This window comes from Dunckerocampus dactyliophorus, chromosome 18, assembly GCF_027744805.1.
Source record: "Dunckerocampus dactyliophorus isolate RoL2022-P2 chromosome 18, RoL_Ddac_1.1, whole genome shotgun sequence".
Taxonomy (NCBI): Eukaryota; Metazoa; Chordata; class Actinopteri; order Syngnathiformes; family Syngnathidae; genus Dunckerocampus; species Dunckerocampus dactyliophorus.
In genome coordinates, this window is record NC_072836.1 from 1197620 (window position 1) to 1215838 (window position 18219).

The 18219-nt window shown below is 44.2% G+C and overlaps 1 protein-coding gene across 3 annotated transcripts in view; it reads left to right on the forward strand.

The window, feature by feature from the left end:
* Positions 1–18219, forward strand: part of LOC129171027 (mitochondrial import inner membrane translocase subunit TIM16-like) — a 115846-nt gene that overhangs the window by 23696 nt on the left and 73931 nt on the right. For all 3 annotated transcript variants that reach the window (XM_054759317.1, XM_054759314.1, XM_054759315.1), the window contains exons 8-9: positions 5001–5084; positions 7347–7429. In XM_054759317.1, the coding sequence (XP_054615292.1) occupies positions 5001–5084; positions 7347–7429 (167 nt within the window). The remainder of the gene's footprint in view (positions 1–5000; positions 5085–7346; positions 7430–18219) is intronic.

An 18219-nucleotide genomic window follows, 5' to 3' on the forward strand; every position in this document is an offset into this window, starting at 1 on the left:
TAGGTGCCGATCTGGGATTTTCCTTAGTAGAGTCCGTGGTTCTCGCCCGAAAAAGGGTGGTGTGCCATCTCCGGGTCGGGGGTGAGTTTAAGTACTCAGTTCAATGGAAGGCGAGATTGACTCTGCATGGGTCCTTCGTGGTGAAGAGGGAGCTCAGCCGCTACCTTCGGGTTGTGGCCGTTGGTGGATAACGGAGCTGTGGTGACCACGAAGGAGTAGGATCTGGACACGCGTGGAGGATGTACCAATGTGTGGGGTGCACGTGTGGCGCACCACACACATGGGAGTCTTTCTTCCCTCCTTTTTGTTTTTCTTCTGATATTTCCAAGTTGTGATCAGCGAGGTTCAGACTCGTGCTTTCATTGACGTCCCCCTCCCCACCAAAATGGGACTTGAGTTAAGATTTACGACTACAGAGGATAGATACTGTTTGGCAAGATGTCTACACACACACACACACACACACACACACAGGTCCAGATGCTTTGTGTCCCCTGGCTGCCCTCGGGTGTTAGCTGTCCTGCATCTCTCTGACGGCTGCATGAAGTGGCCTCCAAGTGTAACTGGGCTTTGTCGGGAAGAGGAGAGGAACCTGCTAATCTCCCATCCATCTTCCGCAGCGCTGACTGGCAGCAGCGTGAGTCTTGTGATCCAAGCGGAAGATGACACGATGGCGGTGCACGTATAGCTGTGAGGTCAGGTTTATTTACATTTAGCAGTGGAGCGTACCATCTGAGGCCGGAGGGAAGCTGTAATGGCAAAACTGAGCCGCTTCGGACAAAATGGATGTCTTTTCAATATATGGATCCCCTGTTGAGGGAATCTTTGGTGTTTTTTTAGCTTCCACCAGCAGGTTGAAAGGTGCATATGTGTTAGCGTGAGTGTTTTCCCGGTTGCCTTGGAAGCGTTGTTAAAGCTTTGAGGAGTCATTGTGAATGATGATGCTTTACACACACGGCACGCTATAAAAGATTGGTGGACATTCAGTTGGCCAACGTGAGTCCAGTCCTCCTCGCAAAACACGGGGTGGAAATTCTGTCTTTTCTCCATTTAGATACGCTGCCTTGTTTAAATCCAACAAACTCCGTCACTGACACACAAAGACACACAAAGACACACAATAGCACGAGCTAATGTTTTCTTGAATGATCTACTAACGACCTACTATTAACTATACAGGCGAGTGGCCAATAAAAGTCAATCAAACAAGAATAAAGTAAAACGACTCGCCCCTTGCAGGTGCCTAAAAAGTGTAACTGAGAGTACGTTTGGTCGCTATGTACCAGTTAGCGTAAGTACACTAGTTGTGTACTCGACAGTGTTGGCTGTGAAATAGAACGGAAAAAAACATCTTTGGTGCTGTCAAGACATGCCTGGGGGTAGGGAGTGAGGGGGCTAGGATTAATACTGAAGATAACAGTTGATAAGTTTAACCTCTAATGACCTTTGAAGGCATGTTATTCCACAAGATGTTGGTTGGACACAAAATTGTAAAATTAGGATTTTTTTGTAGCCTATTATCTTTTTTCTTTTACAATCTCAACTTAGTTGGTGTGAATTTATGCATTTTTAAATCTCAATCATAAGTATTTTTGACTTTATTGTTATAAATCAATGTTTTTCTGTCCGTTTCCTCACTAAATTCAGTTATTTTTTTTATCATCCGAAAATTGGGACTTAAAAGTATTTCAACAATCACAGGCAAAAAGGCGTTTTAAACAAAATGAATCATTTTTTAAAATCATAAAATTAGCATCAAAGCTCTTTTGTTGTTTTTGTTGCCTGACCTTAAGACCCTTTTTCCAAGCCGGGGGAGGGATACAGTTGTCCCTCGCTAGCTCGCTTGGATTTCTCTGATGCACACCTCAGTAGCAGTGAAATGTCCTCCACATAAGCGGTGGTCTCTTTGCCCTTCTTACCTTTTCAACCCCCCTTTCGTCATCTTTTGCAGTTTTCCAGGTCCTACTTTGGGTTTACTTTGGTTGCTCATATTCATGTGGATTATTTCTCATCTGCGCCATCGCACGAGCTCATCAGTTATTTGCATGAGCCACAGTGGCTGCCTGCAGGATGAACAATGATTTAGAGTGTTTATTCAATCCAGCACATATGTATTAAGTCCATCATGTGACTGTTGAGAGTAAAATGTTTGCTAATCCCGCTTTGAGTACACACAAAGCCAGAAACCATCTGTACCACGTCCAGTCGGTGTCAACGAGCTGGGGATTTGTCGTCAGCTTGTGTGGCAGCTTGAAGTCTCTGTTTAGAAGAATAAGTCTAGTTTGAAGCCAGCGGCGTGGCCTATAAACACACATCCAGCTGACCACAAGAGAAAACATCATCGCCATTGTCTGGTGTCCCAAGAACGTCGTATTGCACCCGTGCATGTCGAGCGCATTACCCGAGTAAGAAGCGTGCTGGGAGGCTGCAAATTGGAAGGCGTCAAAACCCCAGACAATGTGCAACACTGGACCATCACCAGAACAGAGGAAAAATGGAACTGGCATTGAAATAAAAAGCAAGCCTTTTGCCTGTCGCTGTGTTGACACTGCAGTGTGTACAGTGGAGTGTGTACGGGGGAGTGTATACAGGGGAGTGTGTACAGGGGAGTGTGTACGGGGGAGTGTGTACAGTGGAGTGTGTACAGGGGAGTGTGTACGGGGGAGTGTGTACAGTGGAGTGTGTACAGTGGAGTGTGTACGGGGGAGTGTGTACAGTGGAGTGTGTACAGTGGAGTGTGTACAGGGGAGTGTGTACGGGGGAGTGTGTACAGTGGAGTGTGTACAGTGGAGTGTGTACAGGGGAGTGTGTACAGTGGAGTGTGTACGGTAGAGTGTGTACGGTAGAGTGTGTACAGTGGAGTGTGTACGGGGGAGTGTGTACAGTGGAGTGTGTACAGTGGAGTGTGTACAGGGGAGTGTGTACGGGGGAGTGTGTACAGTGGAGTGTGTACAGGGGAGTGTGTACAGTGGAGTGTGTACGGTAGAGTGTGTACGGTAGAGTGTGTACAGTGGAGTGTGTACGGGGGAGTGTGTACGGGGGAGTGTGTACAGGGGAGTGTGTACAGTGGAGTGTGTACAGGGGAGTGTGTACGGGGGAGTGTGTACGGGGGAGTGTGTACAGTGGAGTGTGTACGGGGGAGTGTGTACGGGGGAGTGTGTACAGTAGAGTGTGTACGGTGGAGTGTGTACAGGGGAGAGTGTACGGTAGAGTGTGTAAGGGGGAGTGTGTACAGTGGAGTGTGTACGGTAGAGTGTGTACGGGGGTGTGTGTACGGTGGAGTGTGTACGGTGGAGTGTGTACGGTGGAGTGTGTACAGTGGAGTGTGTACGGTGGAGTGTGTACGGGGGAGTGTGTACGGTGGAGTGTGTACGGGGGAGTGTGTACAGGGGAGTGTGTACGGGGGAGTGTGTACGGGGGAGTGTGTACGGTGGAGTGTGTACGGTGGAGTGTGTACGGGGGAGTGTGTACGGGGGAGTGTGTACGGGGGAGTGTGTACAGTAGAGTGTGTACGGGGGAGTGTGTACGGGGGAGTGTGTACAGTGGAGTGTGTACGGGGGAGTGTGTACGAGGGAGTGTGTACAGTAAAGTGTGTACGGGGGAGTGTGTACGGTGGAGTGTGTACAGTAGAGTGTGTACGGTGGAGTGTGTACAGGGGAGAGTGTACGGTAGAGTGTGTAAGGGGGAGTGTGTACGGGGGAGTGTGTACAGTAAAGTGTGTACAGTAGAGTGTGTACGGGGGAGTGTGTACGATGGAGTGTGTACAGTAGAGTGTGTACGGGGGAGTGTGTACAGTGGAGTGTGTACGGGGGAGTGTGTACAGTGGAGTGTGTACGGGGGAGTGTGTACAGTCCAGAGTAAGACGAGCTCCTAATCCCCAGTCCAACTTGGCAACGTTCACCATTTTCCCCTTCTGCTGCCATTTATTGGCATCATGGAACGCAAGGTTGTTAGCTAATAAGCTCCTGATGTCCCGCCGCACCCCTTGCAAGCTTGCGCCAGCATCCGTGACTCGACGGAGGCTCCCGTTGGATGGAAACTCTGCTGACGGCTGTAGGATGGCTACCAGTTCAGCATCCTTTCCACCGAGTGGTGCAGTTCAGTTTGTCACCTTACGGTTGGAATCGGAAAAACCCTGAGCAGGCTTTGGTTTGTCACGTCGTACCGTACACACGTCCTACCTCGGTTTTTGTTGGCAATCCAATCCAAAGATCGAATCGCACGGAAACAGAATCACATTTTCCCAAAGGAAATCATGCTCATCCAATGAATCCATTCATAGTCCGCTCCGTGAAGGTCCGACTCAAACCGGAACATACGAGGCGTGTCAGAAGACTGCACCAACGTAGGCTGACCTCATTTGTCCACCATTGTGTCTAGCTCCGCCCTCTGCCAACATACCAAAGCGTACCACTAGGACCGGAAGTTGGTCTTTGCTCAGTAGGCCACTGGAAATAGGAGTTCAGCACATTCAGAGAGATTCTCCCATGAACTGATGGGAGCTCACTTTGCTGACATTCTGGGAGAAAACGTCTCAGTTGTTCTCTGATCATTCTAAAACACAACAATCCAAACAGTTAACTTAAACATGCTCTGCTGTGAAAGAAATGTCTGCTATTTCAACAGTCGCTGTTGTTTTCACCCCCCACGCTTCATCATTGGTGTCACGCGTATTTGAAAAGCAGCGTCACAGCAACATCCCAGCACGGCTGTTTTGACAACCTGGCTGACGGATCTTTGTGTGTGTAGCATGAAGACACACAAGTGCGATGTCACAGGTTGGGCAGCGTAAGTTACACGCCAGCCACAGCTCGCCTGGGCTGCTACATCAGCAAACAAAGCAAAAACACAGCAAGCTCGCCTTTCATGGGGCAAGTCTCGTTCTGCCCAAAGACAAGCATCTCTGTCTGTCTTCCTCCCGTCCGTCTGTCACTCATCAACCGTCTCCGACAAGTTCTCAAGAAAAGACAAGATCAAGATGTTGTTTGTGTGTCTCCCAGAGCGCCACCTGCCTGCAGAACAACAAAGACTCTCGCAGCCTGTGGGCCAAAGATCACCTGATACTCACCACCGGCTTTGATCGGGTGAGAGCATGAAATGATGCCCAATGTGGACCCTTAGGGAGGGGTGGGGCTTGAAGAGGAGCACAATAATACACGACAGGCAAATCATAAAGCATAATGTTTGAAATCTGCACATTAGATCACCACATGTTAGTTGAATATTGGCCCTAAAATGCATGTTAATTAGTAAAAACATAAATATGAAAAGTCAAGTTCCATAATAAAGCATAACGTTTGAAAGCTGCATGTTAGCTCACTACAATTTAGTTGGCTATCGTACAAAAAGTGCACGTTAATTCATAGAAAAACATAAATACTGTGAGTCAAGTCCAATAATACATGGTAACGTACATTTTGTTTGCTATTGTACAAAATATGCATGTTAATTGGTAAAAAAACAAATATTAAGAGTCATGTCTAATAATCAAGCATAATGTTGGAGATCTGCATATTAGATCACTACGTTTTAGTTGCTTATTGTACAACAAAATGCATATTCATTAGTAAAAAACATAAATATTAAGAGTGAAGTCCAATGATCAAGCATTATGTTGGAGATCTGAATATTAGATCACAGCAATTTAGTTTGATCTTGTACAAAAAGATACGTTAATTAGTAAAAAAAACACAAATATATGAAATGTGCACATTAGCACACTACAATTTAGGTGGACATTGTAGCAAAAATCATGAATGCTAAGAGTCGAGTGCAATAATAAAGCATGATGTTTGAAATGTGCATATTAGCTCACTACAGTTTAATTGGTTATTGTGCAAAAAATATGTTAATTGGTGAAACAAAAAAGAAAAATGAAGTCAAGTGTAATAAGCAAGCATAAAGTTTGTTTCGGAAACAACATTCAAGATTGAAGAGTTTTATTGTCATGTGCACAGTAAAACTGGTGGTTCTGCTATGCAATGAAATTCTTGTTCTGTTCATTCTCCCAAGAAAAGAAAGAAAACACAAGAAAAAGAATAAGAACATAAGAAACATAAATACCAATAAATTAAGCAACAACAACAGAAGAGACATTAATACAAATAAATAATACAAATAAATAAATAAATAAATAAAGTGCTATGAGTGTGTGTGTGTGTTGCGTGCGGCGTGTTTGAGTGCTTCATTGAGAAGCCTGATGGCCTGTGGGTAAAAGCTGTTTGCGTGCCTTGTGGTCCTGGACATAAATTTAGCATAAAGATTTGTGCGTTATTGCTTGAGAAAATCAGAAAAAAAATAATCCTAAAAATAGAGTATAATAGTAAAGTAGAATGCAGTAGACGCCCCTACAAGGTAAATAATCCGTTCCGAGAACCTTTATGTGATAGGGATTTTATGTTATACGAAGCGTAAAATACATGTAAATAGCCTAATCCGTTCCAAGATCTTCCCAAACTCACCCCTTTGGCCCTTCAAAATATTCAAAGTCCACCAAATATGGTGGGAAAATATAAGAAAACGTTAGCATAAACATAAGCACATAAAATAAGGTAATAAATAAGATTACTGTAAATGAATAAAACTGAAAAACAAAAACAATCCTACCGTTCACGAGATGTCTTGATCAGGAGCGCAAGTGGAGAGTAGGAGGGGGGAGGAAGAGGAGGAGGACTAGCCTGAGTCGAAACACGACTCAAAGAGTCTAAGAGTCAGCTGGTCTCACAGACAAACGCACATGCACTACACGATAATGCTGTGTGCAAAATGTTAATTTGTAACTTAACTTAACTTGTTTAAGTTAGTTTCAGGGGGACTACGAAGAGGAAGGAGGTTGAAGGGAGAAGCCTGTCTCTCACACAAACTCACGTACGTGCTGCATAATTCAGCCAATGAGATGAGAGCGTAGGCGGTGCCCCGATAATCAGCCAATGAGATGAGAGCGTAGGCGGTGCCCCGATAATCAGCCAATTAGACGAGAGCGGAGGCGGTGCCTCGAAAATCAGCCAATGAGAGCGTGATGCGTCAGGAGGCGTCACCAAGTGTTAGTCTGAACTTGCACCGACTTGAGGCATTAATAAAGTTGATTGAAAAAAAAAAAGACTTGCACTGACTTGACGCTTTATGTTATATGGAATTTCTTCTGTAATACGAAGCAAAAACTTGACATAAATTCTTTATGTTCAGTGGAGTTTCTGTAAAGGGAGGTTGATGTTATGTGAGGTACTACTGAATAAGAATAAAGTGCTGGAGCAGCATCGGTAGTGAAAGCTACAAAGAATCTCAGTGTTTCTGCTGCATGTTGTTGATTTGGTTTCTACGCCTCTGCGGTGTTTTGATGCGTGTAGATGCGGAACCGTGAGGTGAAGCTTTGGGACGGCAGGAAGTTGGCGTCTTCACTGAGCTCCGTGACCTTTGGCACATCCAGTGGGTGAGTACCGCAGCCGTGTGCAACCACGGCGGTCATAAGTCCTCACTCTCAGCCGTCTCTTGCTCTTAAATGTCTTGAGTGGTGGCACGGTCCACAGTGTGTCCTTGTGCATGCGTGTTATTTAGCATATTGAGTGTGTGTGTGTGGTTTGAAGAAGGAGGTCCGTCACAGTGTAAGGTTTCTTCAGGCTGTATGACGGCCATGTGGACCTCCCAAAGCTGTGACACTCCACTACCTCCGCATTCCTGCCATTTCCTGGCTGTCAGCCACACGGTGATGTTTCTGAACGCGTGTGCACGGCATACTTCTATTCAGAACCGCCGTGACGGGCCAGGCGGCCGCAGTAGACGCATTGACACCTCTCCCCTCCTCGCCGCCAGTCATGCTGTGTTTGTTTTTCCAAACATGGCCGCCAAGGACCGGAGGAAAGTTGGAGGATCCATTTCTCTTGCATTTGAATGAGAAGCGATGGAGACGACATGTCTCAACAATGAGGGGTGGAGGCCATTGGCTAGCTTTGAAGTATGCATTGATGATTGGACTCGGTCTTTGAAGAAATAGAAGATGAGATGTTTCTGTGGTGCTTCTGCTCTCTTTATGTGGACTGTTGCCCTTCTTGGCCATCCGACTTTCAGGAACATCTGTTCTGGATGTACTTATCTCCAACAGAGAGATAAGCCAATTACAAGACCTTTCACTTGGGACAAAAGGCAGCCTGTTATTTTTAATTCATCGCGCGCATGCACATAGTTTTATTAATAATCATCTGGCTGAGATGCTCAGCCCTCCTGACCAAGGACCGGTTGGAACCAGATCAGACCAATGCACCAACAAGCAGTAGACGGGGAGTTACCTGATGGTTGGGATGAGGAAGAGGAACTGAGTTTCAATTTAGAGACCGCTTGGACCTCACTAAACCTTGGTTGGAGGGCTCATCGTTCTCTCCAGCGCTGGCATTGAAGTTGCTCGTATCTATGCCTCATACAGTCCTCCCTCGCAATATCCAGGTTCAATTATCACTCCCTCGTCATATTGTGTTTCCTGTTAAGTGGTAGGCTATGGCCTATTATTAGTCAAAACATATGGAAATACAAGTTTGTGGTCACTAGGTGGCAGTATTGACACAAAACATTGCGACATTAGCTTACATGGCATTACCTTAACACGGTATCAAGCCATGGCACGTCACACATAATAGATTGAAAAAAGTTCTCCTACTCCGTGTGGAAGTGGTAAGTTTTTGGCTTCTTCAGAAGAAATTAATTTCAGGCTACGTTAGCTTGCTAGCTTGCGAGCTTGCTGCCGAGTGGCCATCTCAAGTCCCTGCAGCACAGGAGTTGCGCAATGTGATGTACTCAATGAATAGTAAGAGTGTAAGGAGGGACTGTAATATTCAATTGCAAACCTTACTTGAGGCTCTTGGCATTATTTCACAGCTGGTAGGACAAAAGAATCGGTGTGGACTTGGTCCAACACTATGACCTGACTTGCTATTGATGCTGCAGAAGCAGGTACTATGAGGTGCTATGAGGTACTATTTCTAGTACCTTGGCAGCAAGGTACTAGACTGCACAACATACTTGTACAGCACATCGGGGAGGGAGTGTTTGCTGCACGGTAAACAATCGTGTTTGTTACTTCATTCTTTGGAACGCTTTGTCCCCTGGGCGTCTGATCATGGACACGTTGGAAGTTTGTTCAGCGGAGCTGCTGCTGCTCGGCGGGTGTGACCATGACACCACTCGCAGAGAATGTACCAGCTGACTGAGGATTTCTATGAAGTAAAAATGCATTCTCTACACTGTCAGCTGCCTGCTAGCGAGGGATGGCAACCTCTGGTCTCTGCCCGATACGATATACAGCTCCATGCATTGAGAGCAAGTGTGTGGTGAAGCCAGTCGCTAGCCAGCTAGTAGCTAGCCGGGGTAGTGTGGCGAGGTGTCACTACGCCAGTAACGTAGGTCTTGGGCGTAACAAAGTGAAAAAGAATAATAATAACAATGTTGCTGTAGCTTGGTTAATTTGCAGCTCACGTGATGTAAAACATCCAAAATCTAGGCAAAAATGTTGTGTACATTTCCTGTTGAGCATGAAATACGGTGCGCGTCTTGCCCTGTTCTGAATATGCTGTGTATTAGTGTGTGTTACTGTGTAGCCGTCGATGGAAACATTGGAAACTGTGGAGAAACGTCTGCTTTCTTGGCATAATATGGCATTTTTCATGCAGCGTTGTTGTGTTTTCACACTTGAAAAAGCAGATGTGTTCTAGAGTACACTTGTGTCCCTACAACACTGCCTCCATTCATCCGCTTTGGCCTATTGGGCGGTTTGTGTGTAAGCTGCTGTGTTATCACGCTCCATTATCGCTGGATGGTTTTGTTTGACTTGAGCACGGCGTCAGCGCACGCGTGGCCAAACGCGGCCATCAAAAGGAGACCTTGTTTCCATTTATCTGCGCACTCTCAACAAGTTGAGTTGAAGCCTGCCGTTGTGCGTGCTGCACGGCTCCAACATGCACGGTGGGGCATTTCCTCCCTGTCATTTTAGGCATGAGGTACGCATAAAAGAGAGATTTGTTCTTTTTCTTCTTGCCTGTTCCTAATTAAAAGGGCTGCGGTACACACGGGCTGTAATTGGAGCAGCAAGCTGGCTCGCATCAAGATAGGTTTTGCGCGTCCGCAGTTTTCAGTAGGACTGTTTTTTTTGGAGCGCCGCAGCCCAGAGAGGCCCCGTGCACGAGTCAGGAGAATACGACTCTGGGTGGGGAATCGTTTGAACGGAGAATAATGAAGGGGTGCTGCTTTTTTGGAAGGCAGGGATGTCGAAGACTGAGAGGGTTACGTTTCCATGCAAAGCTGCCCGAATACGATACATGCAATACTTTGGTAGTCGGAGCATAGAAATCCTGTTTATGACTTTCTCAACACAGCTTTTTAACATGATTGTCCCTCTGGACATGAAATAACACCCCTACAGCCACCTTTACACTCCTATTACCCAATATGCTAGGCATAATAAGAGAAAATAAGACATAGAAAACCTGTTTACCGCCTTCTAAATACACTTAATAATGAGATATATAAAACATAAATAAGACATACTGCAGGCTCACGTCTTTTTAACTTCCTGTTTTCTGTACAGTACTTCCTGCGGTGGCTATTTTCTCATCAAGGTAACGTTACTGATACCGAGTGCGCGGTGAACAATACTACATATCATCACATCCTTGAACGCATCTCCTGAGTGCCTTATATTTGTATTTTACTTCATTTAGCCATTGTTCTCATTAAAAATGCTTACTTTAGGCTTAAATATGCATTTTTTATTAATAGGCTGCATTAAATAAATACATAAAGTAAAAAAAAAAGTATTACACAAATAAAAAAATGATTTAAATAAAAGTATAAAAAATGTAAGAAATAAATAATAAATATAAAATATATTTTGAAAAATGACTTAAAGTAAAAATGGGAAAAAATGAATGAATTAAATACTTACAAATAAAAATGAAGGTATAGAATTATTAAATAAATAATGATTTAATAAAGTTACAAAAAAAATCTAAAAAATAAATAATAATGAAAATGACTTTCTATAAATCAAATAAATAAATTGGATAAATGTATAAAAAAATAAATAATACAACTGACTTAAAAATATAAAAAAAATAAATACATCAAAAATAAAAATGACGTAAATAAAAGTATTTAAAAAATCTAATAAATAAATAATGAAAACGACTTTTTAGAAATAAATCAATGACTTAGATAATAAAATTAAAAAATGACTTCAAAGGATAACAAATAAATACATTTTTAAAATGGCTTAAATAAAAGTGCAAAAAAACAACTAAAAAAATCAACTACTTGAATAAAAGTATTTAAAAAAATAAATAAATCAAAGTGGTTTGAGGCCGATGCAAATGAACACTGCTTTCATGCCTTCCAAGGGGGACAGTCCTGTCTTTACCCTCCTTAATTTGTGCTCCCACTAGCAGCATTCTGTCTGGTAAGTGTACAGTCAGACACGTGTTTACATCCTCCATTATTTCGCCGTGAGCGAGTCGAGACGGGACGTAGTAGCGTACGCTCCCCAGAGAGCGGAGAGGTTACACAAAGAAGTGCGCCAGTGCTGGCAGACTGAGATGTTAACTGAAGGGAAGAATCAGGTGCGACGCTCCCTCCCCTCCTCCATTCTCTGGACTCTACACAATCTATTTCTGTGTGCTTTGCTAGCAGCGTCATGCCTGAGAGAGAGCAGGGCGCAGTCGTGGGGTGTAATTGAGCCAGGCTCCCACCCCTTTAATCAAACGGAAAAAGGAACACTCGCCCCTTTCTTCAATGGCTCTGAAATCAGTCCCAGATGAAGGCTTTCCTGCGGAGATTAGGTGCAGCTGCAGCGCTGCTGACCAAAAAAAAAGTCCAAACACAAGAAAGTTTGACCTTGCTCCAAAAGAGCAAACTTCCTTTCCTCGTTAAATGCTGGTGGAGTCCTGCAGAAAGCCGACTTTTCAGGTGGGATGCCATCGTCCCCTTCCCCAGCGCGGCACCCGCTCACGCTCCCTCACAGAACCTGCACCCTTGGGCTTTGAAGGCCCGAATCGCTTTGGGATTCGGGGGATGGAGGGCGATTGGCCGGGGAAAGGAGATGTTAAAAAAAGAAACCCATTTTTAAAGGTCTAAACTAAAGTCTGAGACGGGCCACTTGTGGCCAATTTTTTATTGGCCCGTGGCACATTTGGGGCACACAGGGGTGTCACAAGATGACATGAACACACGTCTTTCTCTTTTCTGTGCCTACTAAAGATATAAAAACAGCTAAAAAGAGGCAGCTAAGAATGCACGTAATGGGACGCATCTCTTCCTCCTGCTGAAAACATCTCCAAAAAGAGCCAGCAACGCCCCGTTTCCATCATGTGACCTGCGCATTAACCAAGCTACAGTGGCAGTGTTGTTATTATTAGTGTTATTAACATTGTTACGCCCAGAACTACGTTACTGGCGTAGTGACACCTCGCTACTTTCGGCAAGCGACTCGCGTAACAGCACACTCTCTCACAATGCCTCAGGCCGCTAGCGAAAGGTAACGCTACGTATTGGAGCTGCCGCCGCCGCTGCTGCCGTGTTTTTTTAGTTTTGACGCTCGGTGTAGCGTTCCTTTCTATGTTGCTATGGGAAATCAATGCCTCAAATGACCAAAACACTGCAAGTATTCCATGTTATCATGAATGTTCCTGTTGCTACATGCTCACAGCGTGGATAGAAAGCCAGAAAACCTTGTTGGAGCTTTTTGAAGGTGTTTCATCGCGGCCTTTCTAGGCGGAAGGGGTGTGCCCCGTTCTGTGCATTAATTAGCTGCCTTGCATCTTGCGCAGGCCCAGAAAAGAGAAAGACATGTATTCATGTCTCACATCAGGATTGTGGATGATGGGCTTTCTCCTTGAGGCACTGGCCTGGGACGATGAGAAACGAATGAATGACACAATAAATGAAAATGAAGTGGATCACCAACCTATTGCCGTGTGCACGCGCGTCCGCTTTCCTCGTCTCTCGCCTCCAAACAGGCAGGAAGAGGGTTCACGTAGAACAGCGGCGTGAACGGAGTGAGCCCTTTTGTCAGTCATACCGTCTCTTCGTCACGGTGGGCGGAGGCGGGGCCGCCAGCATGCACACAGAGTGCAGAGGAGCGTAACGTAGTAGAGATGACATGAGTAGATTGCAATATATTGATTGGCACATATTTTTGTTTTCATTGTACCTTTCCTTCTTAAAAGTAACGTTCCTCTTGTGGGGGGATGAAATTTGAAACGGAATGGTTTTGGAAGCGTTTCAGATTCCAGTTGAATGCAAAAGCTAATAGAGCGGTCAAAGAAGGAGAAAGCCACACGTGGAAGTATGTGTGGTGTTTGGCATGCATGGGATGTTTCATCGAAATCACAGAAGGCTTTGGTTTCATCCCACAGGTATGCACTCACTACTCCAGGGATTAGAAAGAGCTTTTTGTTGGGAACACACGGGGGTGCACACGGGGGGCGCAAACTTTCTGCATTTGACCTTTTAGCGACATATTTCCTTTCCTTTCCTTTTCTTTCCATCCACCTTCTCTTGAATTGTCTTTTGTGGTTTGGATGTGACGTGGAAGCGTGACGATGACGGTCCGTCGAGCGTTGTCTGCAGGACGTGGCGGTGGACAACGTCACGGTGCGGTGAAGGTCTGTTGCGCAGAGCTGGACTGTTTTCGTCGGCCCAAACTTTCCATCCCGCGCACAAAAACATAGCATTACTTGCAGCTGCGCATCGCATTTCATCCAACATGCAGGAAAGGAAAACACAGCCTGTCCCTCCAAATATACCCCAGCATGTTGGACGTGTGCCCGCACAGAAGCCCTCGCTGGCCCCCGGCATCAGGGCAACTTTACAGTTGGACCAAACTTTTAAAGAGTTTTTCATGAAGGGAAAAATCAAGGTTCCAAAAAGAGAAAAATAGGGAAAAAAAGAGAGAAAAGTTTAAAAAAAGGTGGTAAAAAGAGTAAAGAAGGAGAAAAGAGAAACAGAGAAAATAAAATGGGAAAAAATGGAAAAGATCATTTTTAAAAAAGGAGAAAAAGGAAAAAAAAAAGATTAAAACAGAAAGGACAAAAAAAGAAGTTTATAAAAATGGAAAAAAAGAAAAAACTGAGAAAAGAAAATAAAAAAGGAAAAAAGAGACATAAAAAGGCCGAAAAGAAAAAAGGAAAACAAGAGAAAAAGTTCAAGAAAAGGGAAAAAAACAAAAAAGCGAGCAAAAAACTGGAAAAAAGTTTAAAAAGGGTGAAAAAAAGAGAGAAAAAAGGTAAAAAAGAAAAAGATTAAAATAAAAAGAAAAAAAGAAAGTTTATAAAAAGGGAAAAAAACCAAAGAAAATAAAAAAGGAAAAAAGTTTTTAAAAGGCGAAAAAAGAAAAAGAAAAAAGGATGAAGCAGAAAAAAGGGGAAAAAGTTCAAATAAAAAGAAAAAAGGAAAACAAAGAAAAAAGTTAAAGAAAAGGGGAAAAAAACAAAAAAGGGAGAAAAGAAAATGAAAATGGAAAAAAGAGAAAAAAAAGCTTAAAAAAGAGTGAAAAAGGACTGCTGGCCAACACATGGCGTCCATCACAAACATATGGATGCAATGCGAGGCGGGGATGAGCGCTGCCCTGCCATGAAGGATCGGTGGGAGGATTGCATCGGAGCCGCGCTGACGGTTTCCAGACGACACGCATCCTGCAGTCGTGATGAAAATGTTCCTAACTGGCCCATTTGTTTGCTCGTTTTCTTGTCACTCATCATCTTTTCCAACGCGTTCTGTTTGCTGGATTTCTAAGAGACTCGTGCACCTTTTTGCACCCCTTTCAGTCGTGTTTGAGTCTTTCCCACATGCTTTGCCTTCCTCCAGTGCGTACTGGATGTCCAGCAGGGCTTTCATGCTCCGTAAGACAGGAGTGTTTTAGTCCGCAGTTTGGGCATGTTTAGTACGGGTAGTGTCTGAGTGGTCCGCCGGGGAAATACTTGATAATAAATAGCGTTTTTATTGGCCCTATGTACTGCATGTCGAGGGGAAAAGGCTTAGTTTCTAAAGATATTCAGCTAAATAAAGCTGGTCATTTTCCTTTTTATTTTGAAAAGCCAGCAAGTAAGCAATGAATTCCAAGGTTTGTTCCAACAGGAGGGTGAATGAAGACTTGCCAAGTAGCCTTTTAGTGCTGAAAGCATGCCGCTTGTGGTTTGATCCAAATATGATGAGTACTGCAGTACACCGCCATCCTGACTGATCAAGCAAAAAATATTTATTTTTATTCAAACTTCTATAAATACTCCAGCCAAGCCTCAAATCAGAAGTGCACAATCGTAACTCCATCTTCCAGAGGGCTTGTTTCCATTGGGACTTTCATTCTCCAGCATTTCCATTCATCGCTAATCAACTGTGATGTCTTGAAAAAACCAAGCAGTGGTCCCCATCTTCCCCCGCTAGTCCCCACATCCCATCATTGCCAAAGCAGGTGGCTTTCGAGGAGCCTCCCGGAATAGATTCGCCCGACAGGATGGGGAGCGTGGGTGGGGGCCGATGTCACGTCCCATGTGGCTGCTGTTTGTCCTCCCGCATTATGGAAACAAGTCAGCGGCGGCGAGGCGGGAGAAATGCGCCACGCTTCGTTTAGCGGTGGGGGTGGGGGGGTGATTTGGACTTGGTTGTCTTTCTGCTTCGTTCTCTCTGTTTGACACAGGTGGAGTCATTGTACACGTCGTACACCCCCGGAACCGTGTACTTGCCACAAGTCCAATGCAGGGGTGTCCAAACCTGAAAAATGAAAGGATGCAACTTCGATATTGTAATATTTAGTGCATCAGCACATGTGGATGTGCTAAGAAGTAAATATGCTTCAGCTCAGCGTCGCCATGTAAGGTGAAAAAGTAAATATCAACTTCACTCTTTGCTTTTTTTCCCCTTTTTTGGACTTTTCAAAAATATTTTTATTTTCAATATCAAATCACTTTCATAGATTTTCTTCTCGTAATATTTTGACTTTATTCTCGTAGAATTATAACATTTTCAACCTAATTAAAAAAAAAAGAACTTCATTTTGTTTTGTTTTAAAAAACATTTAGAAAATAAATGTTTTTTCTCTACTAAAGTGGCATTATTTTTTGTCAAATTGCAAGTTTATTCTCGGAAAATTGCAACTTTTTATCATGTTATAATATGACTTTTTTTCTCTTAATATTTTGACTTTATTCCTGTAAAATTACAGCTGTTTTATTTATTTACTTTAAATGTTCCAACTATTTCAAACTTTCTTTTCTTGTCATAATGAAGACTTTATTCCCCTTTATTCTCACAACATTATAACTTTTTTACTCAACCTTTATTTGTGGTTTTTCATAATATTACGATTTCATTTCATTACGATTTGACATTTTTCCTCCTAATGTTAAGAGGTTATAGTTCTGCTGTTTTTTTCCATTTTTGTTGCATTTTGTTTCGTTTTCTTGTTCAAATATATTTTTGGAATGTGCCACGGGCCAATGAAGAAACAACCGCAAGCTGTAAATAGCCCCTGGGCCACACTTTGGGCACCCCTGGTCTGATGGTAGTTTACTGATAAATGAATGAAAAGGCTTCATTTTCCTGTGACGTGGCGTTTTGGATAAATAGTCGTTGAGTGTGGGGGCTTGGTGTGTGTTGGTGTGTGTTGTGTTTAGTGAACGGGTGAAATTGTTCACAGTTCCAAGAGAAGGCCTTCCTGCTCCCTTGCCTTCCCACCAAGGGCGCCTGAAACGCGTGCAGCGTACGTGTAAATCTATAAATGGCCGCTGGCCCGTCAAGTCAGTGTTGTTCCAGTCCGGCGCTGCTGAAAGGCTGGATCCCCTCCGGACGCAACCCGGGAAGGTCTGCATGAAAGGGCCAGCAGTCGTCCAGCTTTGTGTGTGAGGAACAAGCGGAGCTTGGACTCTTGTGCTCAGATGGACTTTTGTGGAGAAGTTGGTGTTTAACCCTCACCGGTAGACCTGACCCTTTCCAAGCAGCATTCAGTAAGACGTGGTGCTTGAACGCATCACGGAAGAAGTGCATGGAGCGCTTGTCAAAGCTGATGATGAATGCTCTTTGGTCACGCTCTGCTTGGAAAAGCCGTCTTTGCGTGTAGCAAGTGTGCGGGACTGACCCTCCTTCACCTCGCGGTGGGGGCGCTATACGCGACACACCTGTGTCTCACACCCCAGCAGATGATGGATAGAAGCCCCCATGAGAAGGTCCGTGGCGGAGTCTCCAAAAAAGACATTTTTATAAACCCGAACGCTCGATCCCAAAGACGTATTTATATACCTTTTACGTTTCTTTGCGCCAGAGGCAAAAAGAGGGCATGATGCAACTGCACAGTAAAAGATGTGACTTCCAGAGCACGCTTAAGCCGTTGGGCGTGTCTGTGTGCGGGTGCCTCTCGCCCAAAGTCAGCTGGGATAGGCTCCAGCATACCCGTGAACCGAGTGGGGATAAGCGGCATGGAAGATGGGTGGGTGGATATTATTAGGACATTTTCACACCATTATTATTTCTTTTCTCAGTATGTCTTCCCCTGTTTATTATTCTGATACTAGTTTACCTTTCTGACAGTATGATTTCTTTTATACTATGCAGTAAATATGTTCTATTTGACATGTTTGCAGCGGAAGGGCTGCTTTAACTCGTACATCGTACATGTCTACGTATAGTGACCATATAAGCCATTCTATTCTATTGTATTCTGTGAAAGCTGCAGACTAGAGCAGGGTTAAAGTTGAGTGTCCACGCATGATTCTAACACCACAGTTTGGCTTCTGAAGAGAAAAAAAGTGGAATTAAAATGAAGAATGTCTTGTGTGTTCTTTAAATCAATTTTAAAAAAGTCAGCTGTGTTTGCCAAATGGGAAGGAAAGCACAAAAGACAGGAAAGGTACAAAAGTGCTCTCAAGCGTCCTCATCTCTCACAAGTCCTGACACCCCCCTTCTCCAATTCTATGCTCTCCGGGGCTCCCCTGCCCCCAGCATTGCACAAAACATGCACACAATTCCTGGCTGACTAATTGACGTGAGTGAAATAAGGTGAGGAGGCTTCACGCGGCGTTGACGTTGAAGCAGGAAAACCTGCACAGCTTTCCCAAATCCCAAATGGAGTCCCAAGCCCCCACCCTTCCACCCTTAACGTGCTTTGCACAATAACATGCCTAACCCCCCCGCCTTTGCATTTTCATCAACATTTGTAATCGTCTTAGGGCCAAAGTGCACACAAGGACACAG